This window comes from Lemur catta, chromosome 4 (genome assembly GCF_020740605.2).
Source record: "Lemur catta isolate mLemCat1 chromosome 4, mLemCat1.pri, whole genome shotgun sequence".
Lineage (NCBI taxonomy): Eukaryota > Metazoa > Chordata > Mammalia > Primates > Lemuridae > Lemur > Lemur catta.
Genome location: NC_059131.1, coordinates 67,383,955 through 67,402,657, shown reverse-complemented (window position 1 = coordinate 67,402,657; position 18,703 = coordinate 67,383,955). Strand labels below are relative to the sequence as shown.

The 18,703-nt window shown below is 37.4% G+C and overlaps 1 protein-coding gene across 3 annotated transcripts in view; it reads right to left on the bottom strand.

Annotated features, from left to right (window-relative positions):
* RMND5A (required for meiotic nuclear division 5 homolog A) overlaps positions 1 to 18,703 on the bottom strand; it is a 60,479-nt gene that overhangs the window by 17,390 nt on the left and 24,386 nt on the right. For all 3 annotated transcript variants that reach the window (XM_045550031.1, XM_045550032.1, XM_045550033.1), the window contains exons 3-4: positions 11,249 to 11,383; positions 9,743 to 9,843 (exon numbers count right to left, since the gene is read on the bottom strand). In XM_045550031.1, the coding sequence (XP_045405987.1) occupies positions 9,743 to 9,843; positions 11,249 to 11,383 (236 nt within the window). The remainder of the gene's footprint in view (positions 1 to 9,742; positions 9,844 to 11,248; positions 11,384 to 18,703) is intronic.

Genomic DNA, 18,703 nt, shown 5'->3' with positions numbered 1-18,703 from the left:
ATGGGTACTGCATAAATTAAATGAGCATCAGAAGAGAAATCGCCTCAAAGCTTGCCTTTCCTCGTTGTCACAACATAAAAGCCAACTATTTCTACACTGCATTGTTACATGTGATGAAAAATGGATTCTTTTTGACAATTGCAAGCATTTGGCACAATGATTGGATAACGATGAAGAGCTGAAACACAGTCCAAAACTGAATATTCATCAAAAAAAGCTAATGGTGTCTGTTTGGTGGTCCAGCATTGGTGTTATCCACTACAGCTTCATGAAACCTAGTCAACTGATTACAGTGGATGTCTGCTGCAACCAGTTGGACAAAATGATGAGGATGCTTGCAATTAAGCAGCCAAGATTGGTCAATAAAGACAGGGCAATCCTCGTGCAAGACAATGTTTGACCACATGTCGCACAAACAACACTGGTCAAACTACAGAGGCTGCGCTTGGAAACACTGTCATCCACCTTATTCACCAGACCTTGCAGCAATTGACTATCACTTCTTCCCAGGTTTGGACTACTTCTTGCAAGGAAAAATATTTAACTCTCAACAAGCTGCAGAAAACATCTTTCACGATTTCATCGTCACTTGCTCTCCAGGCTTTTTTGCTGCTGGTATAAGCAACCTACTGTTAAGATAGCAAAACTGTGTGGATAGTTTAGGCACATACTTTGATTCATTGTACTGCTTCTTATTTGAGATATAATAAACTACACTGTTGATTCAAAATCGGACATTTCATATTTAATGACCTAATATCTTTAAAAGACAAAAGTTACTTGGGTACTTCCACGTGATACTCAGAGCTACTTTGATTTTTACAGCATAAATGCATATATTAGTTAATCCCTTTCAAAAAATTTTGACACTTTTCTTAGCTAGAAGTTCACATTGAATATTTAAGTATTTGATCCACTGAGCAGGAATAAGGAGTAGAATTAACGTGACAACAGCCAAATCCAAAGACTACAAAACACATGAACCATAAAAGCACAAAACTAGTAATACTGGTAACCAAAAACTTAACCCACTGCCTGCAAAGCACTAGAAACCATATGACCAGAAGTAAGTAAAAAAAAATAGATAATGGAATATTAGCAAATAGGTGCTATGTTCTATATGACATTTCTAGCAGAAAATGTCTAATTTTTAACTTTTAAAAGAACCACCACCATGCTAACTAAAAATTCAGTTAAATTATTAACTCTATGATTTCTTAAAAAATTCTGCTCCCCAAATCTCCAATGTGCACCATGAGAACACTGTCACTTTTGGAACTATTTCCTGTTGAAAGAAACACTGCAGACCCAAAAAGTGACACTCAGTGAAGTCACCAGTGTCACAATGATCTCTGTTCGCCATCACCACATTCTCCTAATGAAGAGATATTTTCGCCCTCTTCCTTAACTGTGGTCCCAACACCCAGCCCGTGACCCGGTACTGGTCTGTGGCCTGTGAAGAAACGGTCCTTGTATCACCCATCCCATGGCACCCCACCTCCACCCCCTCTCCAGTCTGTGGAAAAATTGTCTTTCATGAAACCGGTCCCTGGTGCCAAAAAAGTTGGGGATCACTGCATAAAGAGACCCCAAAGCAATACTACCTACTGAGGTGAATAAATTAGAAGCAACCTATATCTACACAATTCCAACAGAAACATTAGCATTAATTATCCTAATTGTCAGGCCTTTGAAAAGTCTCGGCACATTGCTAGTTCCACATTTAAAATTTCCCTATCATTCCAAAAATAATTGATATAAGATTTCATCTTCATTGCTAGCTGTTCTCCCTCAGGAACCTTACTGACAGCATTCACCTGCTTATTCTTTCTCTTCTTACAATTTTGCAAACCTGGGTGGGTGTCTATTTTTGGTAATACTAAAAAAATGTTTCTTGCCAAGTTCCACAGCACACTCCACTATGACCTTTCACAGCATTTTTAAAAGGCTTACAAGTATCTTCTTTTTCTAGTCTCCTTTGAGGCTATGCTCTTGGGGGTAAAAGCTGAAGTTCAGGAGAATGAATGACATTTATTTACTCCACAGGTGTGGACCTGGAAGGACATTATTAAAAAAAAAATGAATCAAATGCTTAATATTAAGCAAACATGACAAAAATCAAAGTTTGGTCAAAAAAGTTAAGAACCCTGTAACTTTGCTTTAGAGACTAAAACGAATAGCTAACATTTCATTTCTGAGATATTTTCAAACGGTCATTTCTCAGCTATGGGTTGAATCCATCACTGCAACTACTAATATTATACTATCTCAAAGTCGGTGTAAGTCTTTTTCCTCACATGCTATTTAAGAAACCACACAAACTATAGTATTACATATCTAAATCTACTCAGAACACAAACACACAACTTTACATGAGGTTCTCAGTAATGCAGAGATTAGGAGTGCCCAAAAGCTACACGTGACAAGTGGTCACCACACTGGACAGCACAACTCTATAGATTAGTGGTTTTTTTTTTTAAGTACTTGAATGTGACATTGCCTTATTTACTGCTAGTTTCCTACAACAAAACCAAGAGATTTTATAAACCTAACCAATAACAGATCTTTGTAAGAGCACAAACTCCAGAGTCTTTCCTCTTAGGTTTCCCTCCTCTTTTCCATCATGTATGTTCTGCCTCCTGGCTAGATTAACTCCTCATGCTTTTAAATACTTAATCTCAGGGATAGTTTATTTAAATTTTCCCTTTTTAAAAAAAGATTTCTCTACTCAGAGAAATTTCTCTAGTCATAGTTTGCCCACTCATTTCCAATACTGCTCAGGTTCTTCATGAGGATATATTCAGGTAACGTCTATTCTCCCAAGGATTACACAGTCTTGGAGCTTCCTATAAACTTTCACCAGCAACAAATGTAAAGTAGACAACAGAAAATAGTGTTATCAACCCAAATATTTTTTCTCTTTTGGCTTTCCTATTCTATTTGCCACCTCCTTTTCTGTATCCTTCCCAATGGGCACATCTTTCCATTTTTCAATTAGCTTCTCTTTAATAGAGGTACCCCTTTTCCACCAGACTTAGTGCATTAGCACAGTGAGTTAAAAATGTATCCATCAACTCTTTTCTCTTCTGCCTTTTCATAATTAAGCCCAAAAGGGTGGGAGAGAGAAAGGGAAAAAAAAAAAATCAAACTCTGAAAAATAATCCAACTTGTTCAAGCCTTCATTGCTCTTCTGCACGGGCACATCTATCAGAGCCTTGTTTCCTCTGTGGTTCTATGTGGCTATTAAAAAGTACCTGAATCAAGAAGACTGTCCACCTAAAGGAAGCTACAACTAAGGACATGAAAACAGACACCAGAAACTGCTGAATCATTGTCACCTTCATTTCCAGTGACAGTCAAGGCTCCATGATCAGTCATGTCTGGCTTGCTTCCTCCAATTTTATTTTTTAGAATCATTTCCTGCTGATTTTATTCATTGATACTGTAAGTTCTTTTAAGTCTGGGCAAGCATTTTCTTATTTTTAGGACCACTGGTCACACACACCACCAAGAAACCTTTGTGGTTTCTTTTATCCCCACCTAATTGCTAACCTTGGAGATGGAGTCTTCCCATATTTCAGCAGCCCACCTAATACTGCTCACAGCCAGTCCAATCTAAAACCTTTCTGTGGTCTAAACCGAGAAAATACCTTTTTCCTCTCTTCTGTGAAAAATTCTGTAACCCCTCTCTCCTTTCTTACAACCATTCAATTGTTTTCTGTTTCCTTATGGTATTGTACTGAGGCTTTTGCAAACAGAACTACAAATTCTTTGAAAAAAGTGTTATGAGGTTTCCCACAGGCAATGGTGAATGAAATGCTCTCACAGGCTTGTGAAAATGATTTTGTGATATAAGATGGTCCCGTATCTCAGTAGTGATCCCTTCAGCTTTAAGATTGCTCTCACAAAGACCGTTAGCCTTTGCTAACAGTGGCTCAACTCAGAGGATAAACACAAACTGAAATATGAGATGCCATTCTTTCCCCACCACACACACACACCTATCAGACTTGCAAAGATTAAAAAAAAAAAAAAATGATGGACGGAAGAATCAGCTGCAACATAATGACCCTTGCTATCTGTGGTAGGACTGTATTTTGGGACAACCTTTACAGAGAGAAATTTGGTAAGATCAATCCAAATTTTAAATGCACCTGGGGACAACATTGTAGGAATATACCCTCCAGATATAGTTGGGCATGCTCAAAATAATGTGTAATGGATATTCACTACTGTATGGCTTATAAAGTAAAAGATTAGAAACTACCAAATGTCTACCAATAGGAAATGGTTCAATAAAATTAAGGTCTAATCCCTAAAACAGAACACTCAGCAGCCACTAAACAACAATGAACTAGTTCTGTATACAGGTGAATACTTCAAAATTTTTCAAGTGAAAAAAAGTAAGATGCAGAATGCTGTATATAGTAATGCAATCATTTGCACACAAAAATGGACATATATATATAATATAGTAGTTTCCCTTATCTGCGGATTCACTTTCCAGTTTCAGTTACCTGTTTTGTCAACCATGGTCCAAAAATAGGTGAGCATAGTACAATAAGATACTTTGAGAGAGAACGACTACATTCACTTAACTTTTATTACAGTGTATTGTTATAACTGTTCTATTATTGTTGTGAATCTTTTACTGTGCCTAATTTATAAATTAGGTACACCATAGGTATGTATACATAGGAAAAAACAGTATATATAGGGTTTGTACTATTTGTGGTTTCAGGCATCCACTGGAGGTCTTGAAACATATCTCCAGCAGATAAGGGGGGACTACTGTACACATAAACTTGTAAATGTATGGAATATCTCTGGAAGGATGGAGAAAAAGGTAAATAGTAACTGTTTGTATGAAGAGAAACTGAGTGATTGAGGGGCAAGGATGGGGAGAAGATTTATTTTTCACTGCATTTTGATCTTGTTTTAACTTTTGATTTCTTACTTTGTCCATGTATTACCTATTAGGATAATCCTCCTGCCTCAGCCTCCCAAGTAGCTGGGACTACAGGCATGCGCCATCATGCCCCGGCTAATTTTTTCTGTATATATTTTTAGTTGTCCATATAATTTCTTTCTATTTTTTTTTTTTTTTTTTTGAGACAGAGTCTCGCTCTGTTGCCCGGGCTACAGTGAGTGCCGTGGCATCAGCCTGGCTCACAGCAACCTCAGACTCCTGGGCTTAAGCGATCCTACTGCCTCAGCCTCCCGAGTAGCTGGGACTACAGGCATGAGCTACCATGCCCGGCTAATTTTTTGTATATATATTTTTAGTTGGCCAGATAATTTCTTTCTATTTTTAGTAGAGACGGGGTCTCACTCTTGCTCAGGCTGGTCTCGAACTCCTGACCTCGAGCAATCCACCCGCCTCGGCCTCCCAGAGCTAGGATTACAGGCGTGAGCCACCGCGCCCGGCCTCAATTTCTTTCTATTTTTAGTAGAGATGGGGTCTCGCTCTTGCTCAGGCTGGTCTCAAACTCCTGAGCTCCAACGATCCACCCGCCTCGACCTCCCAGAGTGCTAGGATTACAGGACTGAGCCACCGCGCCTGGCCAATATTTTCTAGAACAATCTCCTCTTGTTCCAACTCCATGCTTAGCAAGTTCATGTGCCTTCCACATGGATCTGCCTAGCATGATCTAGTTTCAGAGCCACTAGTAATCCAAGCTGTACATGTAATTTAGCAATTCAGGTTTTTATAGTTTTTAAAAGCCCAGGCCTGTTCTTAGTGTTAAAAACAAAAACAGGTTTCTTCCAAGTCTGCATGACTAAAAGTCAGATCCTAGACTGTGGCAAATCCACCAAGGTTAATATTACTCTTTGAGATAACTTTAGGAAGGCAACCAACTGGCTTCCCCTAAAGACAGCACTTTTCTCTCAAAATGTCAACAACTGGCATAGCCATAAGGACAGTTTCTCTTTTTCTAATATTTCTCCATCTCTTTAAGTTACTGTTATTCTCTTGTTGATGCTAATTATTTTTGGCTTTCCTTCATTCTGACACGTGAAGGAGGGTGCCATGTTTGTTCAAAATTCTCCTTCATATTATTCCATTATGTATTGAATGTCTACTATGAAGTAAATGCTATTCTAGGTGCCAGGAGGAACTCAAAAAGCAGACAAAGGCAATCTGAATAAGGAAGAAAATCTGTACAAACTCAGAAATACAAGGGCAAGAATACAGGAGTAAGCAGGGTTCTGACCAGGTCTGTGCACATAATCAATTGCTGTTCTGCCACTTCTCTCTGCCATATCACCATTCTTTTCCTCCTTCTTTCTGTTGTTGCAACTAAATAGCTAATATTCTCCAAGCTTCCTTCTCATATAGGTCTTCCATGGTGCCTCTATCCATCTCAATGTTTTTGGTTGGCCTCTGCCTCCTTACTTGCCTAGGAAGCCTGGAGGAATTGCTGCGATCCTTCGCCTTCCTCTTTTCCTTGGTGCGTGGCTCCATGGTGCTTCTTCCCAGCAGAGAAAAACAAGATGCTATACAACTGGCAGGTAGTTTCCCCTTGTATCTGAACCAGAATCCCCCAAACTGGTGTCCCGTATCTTTCAACTTTTGCTATAAGTTGAATAAAGTGAATTTTCTGAATCTAGCTCATAAAAGATGCTCAGTAAATATTTGCTCTGCATCTACCAGTAACAGGCAAGAATTAGAAAAGTTTGAGTTGTTGCAATGGCGATTTCTATAAAACTATCACTTTCTAAACTTACGTTTTGTAGAATTCCAATTTTGTGGGTTTTAATAGGTGTTATTTGGAGGGAGAACAAGGATTCTTTGGTCAAATATACACAGGAAACACTGGGTTATACAAAGTTAAATGAGTTTCTTTACTGTAGGATTACTGATGGCACATTTAATAAGTTAATTTCTTACATAAGAATATTAGGGAAATATTATGGGAAGCATTTTTCATATAATCTTTTGACTCAACATTCTTTTTTCACAGCACATCTGCTTGGCTTCAATTCCTCCCCTGAAAAAATGAGTACCTACCTCACGGGGTTATTATGAGGCCTGAACAAGGTTAAGACACATAAAATGTTTACAACGATACCAGGCACATAATAAGCACTCAAGAAGACTTACGTATAATTACCACTTCATTCCCCCATCCTGAAACTTAATACGGCAATATTTCCAGAAAAGTCAAATAAGAAAATTTTTACTGTACAGTAATCCCTACTGTTACCACCAACTGCACAAAATGGAGTCCTCCTTTTGCCTGACAGAGACTGTCTTAAGGCTACAAGTAATAGGAAACATTTACAGAAATAATTGATACATATGATATGGTTATTAGTAAGAAACTTATCCCTTACAGAAAAAGCACAAAGTTAAAAGGGTCTTAAGAATTTTCTTAATTCCTAAAGGAAAAGTCTTGAGTACTATGAAAGGCATAGTTGAGGCAGCAAATATTAAGTGCCACTGTAAGTACTTAATAGAAGTCTGATGAAAAACCTAAGAAATGCATGGATAAGTGAATATTACCTTGAATAACAACCCAAATATTATTTACTAATCACTATAAAACTGGAGAAATCATTACATTTTTATATTTAGGCTCCCTTATTTTCTTTTTTTCAAAAATTATTTATTTAGTTTTATGAACCAGGTTCAGAAGGTATCCCTTACTCTCTTTATAGAAGAATGGTTGACAGATTTTAAGAGGTGTTAGATGTACTTGGTTGAATTTATCTCCCAGGTATGTCAAAACCTAAAATCTGCTTCCAGGGGTGGGGAACCTGCGGCCTTAAGGCTACATGCGGCCTTCTAGAGGTCCTTAAGTGTGGCCTTTTGACTGAACAAATTTTACAGAACAAATCCTTTTATTAAAAGTGGTATAGCAAAGAAAGAATACACTGTTCTTGCCTCCTTTGGTGCTTAAAAAAGAACAATCTTGAAATCAGAAGGCCGCAGGTTCCCACAGATCTCAAGTAAGATCAATTTTTAAATATATAGTACCTACACCTCATATTTATAATTTATACAGGAATTTTACAACTTAGAAGTTTACATACGAATCTCTCTCTGCCTGGTCATCTGGGCTGTTTTAGAACTATGCAAAATCTTCTAAGACTGAGAAATGATCATAAACAGAAAACTATGCTATGAAGAACTAAATGGGTTAGTGGAAGAAAAGTTAAGAAAAAATTGTACATTTTTTTAAAAGTCAACTTCTCAACTATTTTTTTCTGGTTAACACTCATCTTAAATCTTTTCAGTATTAAAATACCAGGATTCTAAGGGTATAACTGCACAATATCATTGCTTCTATTGTCTTGTTTCTTCCCTTTATTTTATGAGCTATTTATTACAAATATCTGGTAATCCTCAGATTAAAAAATTTTAGGACAGGATTCAGCAAACTATGGCACATGCCAAATACAGCTTGCTGCCTGTTTTTGTATGGCAAATGCCAAGAATGGCTTTTTACATTTTTTAAGGCTTGTAAAATGAAACAAAGAAGATTATGTGACAGAGATCTTATGTGGCTTGTGAAGCCTAAAATATTTACTATCCTGTCCTTTATGAAAAAGCTTGCTGACCCTGCTCTAGGATATCATAGCTTACTTAGTCACTTCAGATAATTCCTATCAATGAGAAGTTCATAGTGAATCACCAAAATCCACAGTAATTAAGAATAGAATGGCTTTATAAAAAGATTTGCTTTTTTCATGTAGCATACCATTTAGTTCCAATAACCAATTAAATCATTTCTTAGAATGCTAGCACAGAACACAGTACATTATGGAAGCTCAAATATCAACAGCACTACCTGAACAACAGTGCTTCAGTTATAATGCTAGTCCACACAAAGTGGTGATATAGCCTGGATACAGGAAACCCTTTTCTCTCATGGGAATTCAGACCAACTGGTTAGTGAAACAAGCTGTAACCATTTTCTCATATTGCACCTCCCCTATTTCACTTGGCTAAAAGAAATAATAATTCTTTGATTTCTCTGAAGTCTACCCAAGTTGGGATAAATATATCTAAAAATCTCCACTCACACCTGTAATCCTAGCACTCCGGGAGGCGGAGGTGGAAGCTGGAGGATTGCTTGACCTCAGGAGTTCAAGATAAGCCTGAGCAAGAGTGAGACCCCGCCTCTACAAGAAATAAAAAATCAGGTGGGCATGGTGGCATGCACCTGTAGTCCCAGCTACTCGTGAGGCTGAGACAGGAGGATCCCTTGAGCCCAGGAATTTGAGGTTGCAGTGAGCTACGATGATGCCACTGCACTCTAGCTGGGGTGACAGAGACTCTGTCTCCCCCCGAAAAAAGAAAAAAGAAAAGAAAAATCTCTAATGTGCTTTTTTTTCCTGAGACAGAGTCTCACTCTGTTGTCTGGGCTAAAGTGCCGTGGCGTCAGCCTAGCTCACAGCAACCTCAAACTTCTGAGCTCAAGCGATCCTACTGCCTCAGCCTCTCGAGTAGCTAGAACTACAGGCATGTGCCACCATGTCCGGCTAATTTTTTATATATATATTTTCAGTTGTCCAGCTAATTTCTTTCTATTTTTTTTAGTAGAGATGGGGTCTCGCTCTTGCTCAGGCTGGTCTCGAACTCCTGAGCTCAAATAATCCGCCCACCTTGGCCTCCCAAAGTGCTAGGATTACAGGCATGAGCCACCATGCCCGGCCTCTAATGTGTGTTCTAATTAAGTTTTCTTACAGAGAGTTCTCTCCAAGTATTCAAAAGAAAACAAACTCAGTAACTCACTCCAGAGCAGGTCTCAGAACTCTGACTTTTAATGCTTCTAATATTCGATTTAACTCCACAAATGGTTCTTTCTGACTTGGGTCTACAGAAAGACCAGATTCCTGGGGAAAAAAAAAAAACACAGAAAGAATTTTTGTTAGTAGTGATCAGGACAAAGAGATCGTGGTAAAAGTATCTGCTAGATTATAGAATATGGGGCAAATCATTAAAGATAATTTCCTTTTAACATGTATTTCTATGACAGAGATTAATGATTGTCCCCAGTATCATTCTTCCCCCTTTTCCACAGTAGAACCTCCAAATTTCAGCAGGGTACATGACGACCATATGGAAAATAAAGCTGGGTATGGCTTTGCAAGACGTAAGTTCTGCCCAGTGAAATAAAAGCATGCACTCTTTGTTCATTCCTAGGGTACAAAGGTGTGGCTGCAACTTTGGCTGCCATGCTGTGGTCCAGGACAGTAGATCTACAAGGAGTGTAGGTCTCTGAGAGCTTAATGGAACCGAACCATACATGCTGTGGATGTCTCACTATTTCTGTGTGAGAAAAAGTAAACTTCATTTTTGTTTAAACCACTGTTACTTGGGGTCTTTGTTACTTAAAAACAAACTTAATCCTCAATGACACAATTTAGGAAATTTGTACGGACACACACATAAAATCCCTGTAAGATACAGAGAAAGATCCGAGTTATCATTTATTTCATCTGTTAAAAATAGAAAGGCTTAAATTAGAGACTGGTTTTGAATTAATTCTTTTAGTCTTTCATTTTTCCAAACAAAAAATGTAATTGCACATAGTGGCTTAAAAAAGAATACGGAGACTACAAACTGGGGACTGAATCCCAGTTCTTTCATGCAGAACCTGTATGGCCTTGAGCAAGTTACTTACTTTTCCAGATCTCAGATTTCTCATCTGTGGAATGGGAACAATAATTTTTACTTCACAGGGTTGCACCAAGGAATAAAGGCAGGGCCTTGGCTTGCAGTAAACACTGACTACATAACAGCTGCTACCATAATGACTTCATGGTATTAGCAAACTGTTCTAAGATCCCTAAGCTCATGTCTAACAGAAATAAAAGACAAATGCTGTTCACCTGAAGTAAATTTTATTCTGAAATTCACTGATAAAATTCTAGATCAGAAGAACAAACATTAATGTTTTGTCCCTTTCCTCTTCTCTCTGCTATACTAACCTTCCCTATCAAAAGGGGAAATGAAGAAAAATACTATCTCTTCTGATCCCCTTGATTCATGATCTGGGACCAACCTTCTGCACCAGGAACAAGGAAAGAACAATTCAGATAACAAGTTCTAGGGCTATAATTTTCACCACTTAAAAAAAAATTCCTAATAAAATGCAGTCATCCCTAATAATTAAAAGATTTAAAATCTATCTATAGCTAGCAGAAGACTCAAAACCTCACTTTGCAAATAATGCAAACTCCAAGCAGTTCCCTTGTTTTTTTTTCATACATACCCTCCCAGTTGGCACACTGTTACCTGGCAGAGCTCCTCAGCTACATCCAGCATTCCTTGTCGGAAGAAGTGTTCCACCATCACCTCATTGAGAAGCCTCTGGCTGTCTGCTTGCCAGCAGCCATCTATTCCCACACTGCTGATGTCAGAATCAAAATTCTGGGGGGAAAAAAAAAGAAATGAAATCAGGACTAGATGATTTTCACATCACCTAAGAGGAAAAATGGTCTTCTTTTCAATCTGAGATATTCCCTATAAGTACCCAATTCCAATTTATCTATAGTCTATCACAGAAAGGAATTTTTCCATTGTTCCTTTCTGTAATAAAACTTGTCATTCCCATAAATTATTGCTCGAAGAGTAAACAGATATATTTTTAGAGATATATAGATTTAACAATGATTTCTGTGAATAAATTGAAATCAAGTGAATACATTGATTTCCAAGCATTATACTATAGCAATATTTTCACAGGTATGCAGTGATAACCTGTGAAGGCATGCTCCATGCAGCCTCGTCTATAATGGGGTGGCAAGGTTGGGAAGAGAAGAAAAAACACATATGCCATTAACATAGGAATGATCAGCTAAATAATCCATGGTAAATCCCAACAATTGCAGTATTGAGGTCGGAGTTGGTGGGGGAATGGTCAAGCAGTTTATGTACTCCTGAGCTTGGCCTTGAGCTATGGCATGCACGGAGGACTTGACTCTAAATGGCATATGACAGACTTTGAAAACTGAACTAGAGGATAAACCTAGTTCACAGGCCCCAAACTGACTACTGGGTGGTACACACATAGGACAAATTTGAATAGCTGTAATGGCTTTAGAAGCAAAGATGACCTTGAAACTACAACCCAGAGAAGACTGGTTAGAATCTGTGACCTGAACCCAATCAGACTGACTGACTGCTAAAACAAAAATATCAACACTCTCCACAGAATTTAAATAAAACCCAGAGTACTGTAACATAATATTTAAAATGTCCAGCCAGGATACACTGCAAAATTATTTGGCATACAAAGAATCGAGAAAATCTCAACTCCAATGGGAAAGATGATCAATAGACACAAATGCCAAGATGACAGATGCTGGAATCATTAAAGACTTCAGAGCAATTATTGTAATTCTAGCATTCTGGGAGGCCGAGGTGGGAGGATTGCTTGAGCTCAGGAGTTCAAGACCGGCCTGAGTAAGAGTGGGACCCCATCTCTACTAAAAATAGAAAAAATTAGCTGGGCATGGTGGCATGCCTGTAGTTCCAGCTATTCTTGAGGGCTGAGGCAGGAGGATCACCTGAGCCCAGGAGTTTGGCGTTACAGTGGGAAAATAACAAAAGATCTCACATTTGTGTCATCAGAATAACAGAGGAAAAGAGAAACAGTGTGGTACAGAAAAAAATATTTTAAGAGTATTGAGCTTGGCAAAAGACATAAACCTAAGATTTAGCAAACTCCAAAATGAATAACCTCAAAAGAAATCCATCTTACCCAGACACCTCACAATCAAACTGCTAAAAACAAATAATAAAGAAAAAATCTTGCCCCAGCCAGAGAAAAGTGATTTGTTATTTATAAGGGCGCCAGTATGTGAATGCAGATTTCTCAGCAAAAACCATGGAGGCCGAAAGAAGTGGCATGACATTTTTCAAGTATTGAAAGAAAAGAACTATTATCCTAGAATTCTATATTCATTGAAAATATCCTTTAGGAATGAAGATGAAATAAAGACATTTTCAGATGGAGGAAAACTAAATTTGCTGCTGGCAGACTTGCTCTAAAAGAATTGCTAAAACAAGTCCTTCAGAAAGAAGAAAACAGTATCAGAAGGAAACCTGAAACATCAAGGGTGAAGGAAGAGTACATCTATATCATGGTCTGAAAGCTTTCCCTGCCCAATTCCACTTTCGCCCCCTTTATCTTTCACAGGCATTACTCTCTAATACATGTCTTGCACTTCTTTTTAAAAGCATATAAACTTAATTAGACAAGATCATTTAGATTTAACTAAAATTGGAATCCTACTCAACCATTGCTTAAATACAGTTCAACCAATATGGGATTATTTGATAGGACATACAAGAACAGGTAGTAAGTAACCTGCAATAGCAACTGCAAATAGCCTACTATTTATAATCACAATGCAGGAGTGCTCCTCTCCCAAAATTAAACACATCTTTCTTCCTTAGAAAGAGCTATCTACCTTATTTTTAGATGTCAAGCCAATAGCCTAAAACTGAATACATAAAGATTTGAATCACTTAGACAAAACACAAACAAAAAATCAAGACTACTGTCACTCTTAATTTTTATTCATTTTCTTTTTATAGACCTTTTTTTTTGGCCAAGTATTTAACCTGAAGAATGGAAATAATACAAAGTATCTGGATACTTAAGTATTAGCATCCACACACATACTGAATAGACTGTTCGCTAGCACAGAAGAACCACAGTTGTTTATATAAGGTCTTGTGTTTCATTTCTGCTTATCAGATGCTGCCTGTTGAGAGTTAACTTTATCAGTTCATCAATACTTTTAGGCAAGTTATTACATCTTTATGCTATGACCACTAGAACACTGGAAGTGAAACTAGATCACTAGAAGTAGTGCTACTTTGTGTTCTTCTGGACTAGAGCAGAGGCCCAGGGGGTGTTTGATGTTATACTCTCCCATATTCTACTCCCCGAAGGGCCATGCAAATTAATAAAAGGAGTGGGTCTCTGAAGATAACAGAATTCATTACAAACTCGGGAATCTGCCTATACCTCTCTAAGTATCTAACTGGATGCTATAAGCAAAGAATCACTGAGACTAATTAAGAAAGGTCTCTCTCTAACTTATCAAATTCATTAAATCCAAATACAACCTTCAGGTTTCTACTTATTCATTTAATGATTATTCCCCAATCACATCAACTCTCAACAAATTTATCAGGTATCTGTTCCTTAGAAAAAGAAAATAAAACAACTTTGGAAGACACATCGGTCAGCTCAAAGCACAGACCATATTAAAACAGACAATTTTATTTGGCAGTATATACCAAGTCAGAATTTTAATAGCTACCACCAAGACAGTATCTGCTCAGATCAAACAAAAGAATTCCTTGAATTCATTCCTTAACGTACATACCAAAAATAAATGTTCATCACACAGAAAGTTTTAAGAAGAGACTGATATTTAAACAATTTCCTTTGGGTTTGTTATAAAGTTTTACAATGATCCCCTCTGCATAACTTTATTTCCTTAAGGCTTACTATGGTCTCCACTACACAGGTAAGAAAAATCGAACACCTTTACATTCAAAATCTCTCTATATTCAAGCTCTATAACTTATTTACTATGCTCGGAAAATAAGCATGAATGAGCAATGTATTAGATGATTTCTTGAAATTTTCTGAGCTCCCTAACCATTCTGATTTTCCAGTTTAAACCACTGAGGTAGATAAGAAAACTTCTTTAACAGCTTATTTTCTGGTCACATGTATTAAAATTTAAAGCTAAGATTATAAAAAGAGGTTGAAGGAATATACAGTGTCAAACTCCTTTTGTTATAACTGCAGGTTCTTTCTCACTGTTACATCAGAGCTGGACTCAGGCCCAGCTTCCGTTGCTAGGTGACCAAACTCATTTGCATGGCTGCCCAGAAAATCGCAGTATAGCAAACCAGCCAAGAGGCGGCTAATGAAGAGAAATACCTGTCTATTATTAGCACTTCTGTTTTACTATACTTTTTCCTTTCATATTTTTAAAGCAAAGGAAAGCCTTGGCATGATGTTCTTAAATGGGAAGAAAAGATCCAAACAAGAACTAAAAACAAAAAAAGCACACATTCAAGGGTGTGTCTGCCCGGAGAGGATGTTATGGCTTGGAAAAAGAAATCCAGGACACTCTAAATCTGGAAGCTGAGGCAGAGGAGAAGTAAATAACTTTAATAGAACACCATTATGAAACTGAAATCTAAATAGACCACCCTGCCTCTCTGGCCACATATCATCAATATTCTTACAGATCAGTCAGACTTTAAAATACACAGTAAAATTTAGTATTTATTTTAATTCCTAAGTGCCATTTCTCTAATAGTGTTAATACATTTCTTAAAATTTCCCAATCTACTTTGAAGAAAAACTGGTGTATGAACTTAACAATGTGCTATGGCTGCACCTACCAGGAATCAACTTCCCTTGGAAGCATCCAGTTAATCTGGTTAAGCATAAGAAGTAGACTACAAAGGATATGTAACAGAATGAGCAGACCTGGATTCTGGTGCCCCTCAGACTGGGAGAAGATACCACTTCACATACAACCCACAAAAGATCAGTATTCAAGAGTGAAACAAACGCCTACCAATAAGAAAGACAACCTAACAGAAAAAATGGACAGAAGAGGAACATAAAATTCACAAAAGGGGAAAATTCTAATGTTAATCATGAAAAGATGTTCAAGATGATCAAAGAAAGACAAAATCAGAAAAACTAGAGACTATTTCACACCAATCTAATTAATTTTAAAAATGTTAACGTCCGATAATACCAAGTATAGATGAAAAATGAACAACAAAAAAAAAGAAAAATGAAGAAACAGCAACTGTTTTACATGTTTGATAGGACTATAAATTGGTATAAACCCTTTAGGGAAAAATTTGGCAATATTTAGTAAAGCTGATGATGAGGCGCATGTTCTATGATGAAATAATCCATATTTAGGCATGTACCAGACAGCAGTGCTTTATAAACTATGGGCTAGGAAATAAATTTAGTAGTGTGTCATAATCAGCACTTTGTAGATGCATTTTTAGATACAGATGCTACCTTTTTAGACATTACATATTTTCCTCTGTATGGTAATCATACTTCTACTTTGGTTTGCAAAGTTAAGAGAAAGGTAGATTCACACTAATAAATTCGCACTTTATAAACAAAGGGAGTATTGTGCCAAGTCACTCTGCAGGCTTTTAAGATCCTTAAAATGCTCAGTAATCTAACCATCTGTCACATTTGCATCCTTATTCCTCACTATTATTTTACATACCTTTCTGTGGCTATTTTATAATTCTTCCAAATACGATATATCTCTCTTACCATTCTAAATGCAAAGGAGAGAAATTCATACATACAGTGAGTACCCCCAGGCACTAGGGATTAATTCTCTAAAGGAAATCCAGTTGAGAAAGTTTCCTTGAAATCTTAAAATCTGGGTTTTAATCCCAGCTCTTTCATTTGCTTTCTGGCTCTGTGACCTCAGACAGGTTCTTAATCTAAACCTCAGTTTTCCTATTTGCATCGGGAGACAATAATCCCTATCTTAGAAAGTGTCGGTGAGGATTAATTAAGTTAAATAACATACACGAATCTCTACCAGTACTCATCCAACAGTAAACCTTTAATACACAGTAGCTGAATCTGAGAGCCAGGCCTTTCCATCAAACCTTTTGATTCTGTATTTAAGAGAATCTTCAAAAGCATATTAATGAAGGTATTAGTAACAAATTCATTACTTTAAAATCACTTAAATACAATTACAGACTGGATTATTTGAGACAGCCCAATAGGTATAACATCCTTTTGTCCTTCTCAACAGAGCCTGACTTAGATGCTAGACCAAGCATAATGTCATCTTCTAGCCTCAGGCAAAAGTGGTCTGGACCACCTCCAGGTCAAGTGGGATTTTCTGATCCTGAAACCTAATGAGATCTGATAGCAAAGGTCCAGGCTTTCCTCACCGGCCTGGACTATAATTCAAATGATTATCAACATCAATTAAATAACGTAGCTTCATTCTGTTTAGAAAAGGAGTAACAAGAAAAATACAAGCCTATAGCTTAGAGCCAGTGAATGATATAATCTGATGGATGGCACAGAAAGCAGAACTCAATTCATCTTCTCTTTTGAGAATGATCTTTAGACTAAAAAAGGCAGAACCAGTATTGTTTCACAGTAGCTAAAGCCCAATATGAGTGAAGAGTCATAGAAAACATCTTGCTATTGTATGAGCCAGGATTCTTGGTTCAAACAGAAATCCTTTTTGCCCAAGCAAGTTGGATTTAAAGAAAGGGCTAAGCAGGAGGGTAATTGGGCTTCAAAGATACTTCCTCCACCCACTTCTCTTGGCACTTGAACTTTGTTTCGCACAACAGATCAGATTCTTTCAGGGGCTACCAATCACTCCCAAGTTCACATATACCCAGCCCTTCTCCTTCCTTAAGAGCTCTAACGAGAAAGATCCTAGGAAAGGACATTGGGATCCCCACCCTGCAGCAAACAACTATGGCCAAGCCTGGCTGGGACAAGTGGGTCAGGCCCATCCTCACACCAAGCACTGTGGCCAAAGTGGACAGTGTATTAAGAATATGGCAGCTCCTATTCAAACTACATAATTTTAAAAGCACCATCTTCCATCCTGACCACAAAGATATGAGATATGTTATTAAATGCCTTGTAAAAGTTTAGATATACTGTCTACTACATTTTCTTGGATTCTTCTCTAGCAATTCAGGGAGCAGCGGGCAGGGAAAGAGTTTGATGGTTTATCTTATTCATAGGGAACACATTCCAGGTTTTTTTATCACCATTTTCTTCTTATAAACTTGTCAACTATTTCTTTTTGCTAATTCTAAAAGTTCCTGCCAAAATATATATAAAAAATTAAGTATTTCAGAATTCAACTTAATTTTTTCTTCTTAATCAGAGTGAATTTACTAGTCTTTTTAATTTCCTTTTTTCCTTAACACTAACATTGCTCTACTATATAAGTATTCATTACATAACAGAATTTTAGAGCTAGCATATATCTAATTCAATCACTTTAAGCTACTGTTTAAGGCTAAACACAAGATCTTACCACTGTTATCGTTTTCTCCTCTCATACCCCAGTCATACATACATATAAGGCAGTTCTAGACTGCTCACCCAGAACAGTCTTAAAGTACTCCATATTTTACTTACACCACTACTCCCCTCACTCTTCAATACAGTCAACACTTTGCCTCACCAATATAGATACCCCATCTAGTGGTAGAAGATCAGTTTAGACAATGCAGGTTAAAAAAATTTTTCACTATTATTATATTTTCCCCCTGCAACATTACCAGCCCTGAAATGGCCTCACTGATTTTCTAGTTTAGCACAGTGTTTAAGAACAGATTCTTTCTTGACTGAAAATTTTCTCCATACCTTGATCTACCACTTCCAAGCTATATACCTGGGGTATGTTATTTAATATCTTTGAATCTTAGTTTCTTTCCTCATATGTAAAATGGAAATAATGTACTTGCATTATGGGATATAAATGTATAAAAAGCACTCAAGCTCAGTATCTGAAACATGGTCAACACTCAGAAAGTGACAGCTATTATCTCCCTACCACTGACTTACTACTTAGTCTCTTTTCATCCCAGTTAATGAGATAAAGCAAATCTTCAACTGTTTTCATCACTTACTCCCTTTGCCCCTACTCTCCTACTCGGATCAAATCCACATCC